Here is a 2,572-nt window from a genome sequence, read left to right on the forward strand (position 1 = left end):
ATTGATGGGCGATCCGCATTTTTATGCACTTAAACTGCTTTAGTCTGTATAATTGTGTGTGTACTTTAATTGGAAATTTAAAAGAAGGCGAAACTCGAACAGGCATTTAGTACATGAGCACCCTTAACCTAGTATTAGCAGTATCTGCAGCTTCTCCTTTGATAATTTGTTGATTCATTGTTATCAGCTTTATTAAATAAACTGCTCCGAACACAATTATATCACACTCAATAATTGATAAATCAAAATCACTGTCAATTTAATAACGCAATGTGTATTAGAAAAGTTTATCAGATCTACAGATGCACCCGCACTAAGAGAAAAATGTCAAATTCAAAGTGCATATGTGCGTCCCAAGCCTCAGGCGCGAAGAGGCCGGAGTGGGAGCCGCCGTGATCGAGAAAAATCGGTTCACCCTCTCATAAAGTTATCACTTCAAAAAATATTTGTCCACTAATTTCGTACTGCAGTGATGATCTCTTTCGACTCCCCATTTCCGAGAAAACATCCATGCTAATAATAATAAATGGAATTCACGTTGCCAGCGTACAGGAAAATATCCTTATAAAGATAAAGAACACATATGAAAAAAACCGAAAGTTATTGTGAAATGTGCCTTGTTTCAGATGTTCGCTGTTTTATGGTCAACGAATTAGTCATGCTCTGAAAAGCTACAAAAAAGTTTCAAGAAAAAGATTGCCCCATAAAAAGTGAAGCCCTTCTACCGCGCAGCAGTAAAACTTCGCACGTATGAATAATTCAAAAGAAACTTGTCTCGTGAATGGTTTCTGTTTTTTGCCGTACGTAAAGGTGACCGGAAGATAAAGCAATGATTGGACGACAAATTATTGAAATCGCAGAAAAACATTTCTGGGTTCACCTTCATTAAACTTTCGTTTGTTTAACTGGGCGATTTTTTGCTACGCACCGCGAATAATGCATGTTATCATAAAGGCCTGCAAGGGTCGGCCGTCTGCTTTTATATCGACTTCTTTATAATTGGGTTCATTTCGATGGCAAAAGGTCGTATTGAATCCAAACGCATAACAATCGACTTGGGGTCCAAGAACAAATCATTTTTTCCATCGGGGTTGGAACGTGAACTGTTTTATTCTCAAAATTCTAATTTATTTTTTCTAAAATAAATTTAACTCATCACACAACCGACACTAATCTGCTACTCAATAACGCGATGGCGCTGGATGCAGCGAAAGTTCCCCTTAAATCACGGCTGGGTTTTTCCAGAAGAAATAATTTTACTCCCATTTCCGGTTTACCTGAAAGAATCGGGGAAGACCAAATCGAAAAAGCTCCGCATCAAAATGTTCCAATTCTTTGTACAATTTGGCTCATTTTCGCCGTCGTCAGCCTTTAAGAAACTGTCGCTTTTCTTTCACTGTCATTTACGATTCAATTGAAAGATTTCCGCTACCGGAAATGACGTTCTGTATATCAATATTTACGTCATCCATCAATCACTTTGACAGTTCGATTATTGCATTCGACTAAATCGCTTATAATTTGCGGGGTAAATCCATAGAAAAGCAAAAATGACTGACGACTTTGTATTTGATACGGAATACGGTTTGGAATATAGTGAAGACAGTACTTCAGAGCCGGATGTCGATTTAGAAAATCAATACTATCTAGCAAAAGGCATTAAGGAAGACAATGCAAAAGGTGCGATTCCAGCGTTTGAAAAAGTGCTGGAGTTACAGGGCGATGTGCGAGGCGAATGGGGCTTTAAGGCGTTGAAGCAACTGGTGAAAATTCATTTTGCATTGAAAAACTATGTGGAAACTATGAAGTACTACAAGGAATTACTGGGTTACATAAACAACGCGGTTACGAAAAATCACGGCGAGAAATCAATCAATTCGATTTTGGATTTCACATCGAACTCGACCGATATTGAGATGCTTCAAAAGTTTTACGAAACTACCTTAGAAGCATTGCGCAAAGGAAAAAATGAACGGTGAGTAAGACTTTAAGCTACGAAAGAAAGCTGTTTCTTTCGAAAACTGAGTTTGTTGAATTTTGAGTCACTCTGTGTATTTTATTAATTACTGTCTAGACTTTTCAAAAGAAAAAATGCGATTGAACGAAAAAATCAATTGATTTCACCAGCTAATTAATAAGATCTGGTATTTTTCGTACCAAGGCACTCAAGAATTCACCTATTATTCTCCCGATATCCCAAAAAACATTTTTTATGGAGAACTTTGACTATCAAAAGCGGAGGAGCCAACCATTTTTTCTTAATAAAAATTAGATGATCCTTTTTTTTTTAGCGAAAGACTGCCACGTTTGATCGTATGCTTACGGGACACTCTGTATCATTCAGTAAAAGTGTGTTCAATTCAATTTTTAGATTATGGTTTAAAACAAATACCAAACTGGGAAAAGTGTTTCTAGAGCGAGGAGACTTTTTCAAATTATCGGGCATAATTAAAGAACTAAAGAACAGCTGCAAGTTCGAAGAAAATGATCTGGATCCCCACATGGGTGAGCGTATAAATAATTTAAATGTTCTGGTATTATTGATATGGTATATACTTTCCTGACTGTGTTT

The 2,572-nt window shown here is 36.9% G+C and overlaps 1 protein-coding gene and 1 long non-coding RNA gene across 2 annotated transcripts in view; one reads left to right on the top strand and one right to left on the bottom strand.

Moving 5' to 3' along the window:
- The window catches only part of LOC125505485, a 3,500-nt gene extending 2,087 nt beyond the window's left edge, over positions 1–1,413 (bottom strand). Inside the window, exon 1 of the long non-coding RNA XR_007282209.1 lies at positions 1,278–1,413. This is a non-coding gene — a long non-coding RNA (uncharacterized LOC125505485). The remainder of the gene's footprint in view (positions 1–1,277) is intronic.
- Positions 1,414–1,416: 3 nt separating this feature from the next.
- The window catches only part of LOC109544908 (COP9 signalosome complex subunit 2), a 4,806-nt gene continuing 3,650 nt past the window's right edge, over positions 1,417–2,572 (top strand). The window contains exons 1-2 of the mRNA XM_019915332.2: positions 1,417–1,975; positions 2,372–2,505. Coding sequence (XP_019770891.1) covers positions 1,551–1,975; positions 2,372–2,505 — 559 coding nt within the window. The 5' untranslated portion in view covers positions 1,417–1,550. The remainder of the gene's footprint in view (positions 1,976–2,371; positions 2,506–2,572) is intronic.

Source organism: Dendroctonus ponderosae, unplaced genomic scaffold (assembly GCF_020466585.1).
Source record: "Dendroctonus ponderosae isolate FM_Combo_2020 unplaced genomic scaffold, Dpon_F_20191213v2 Dpon_F_20191213_8, whole genome shotgun sequence".
In the NCBI taxonomy this organism is placed as follows: domain Eukaryota; kingdom Metazoa; phylum Arthropoda; class Insecta; order Coleoptera; family Curculionidae; genus Dendroctonus; species Dendroctonus ponderosae.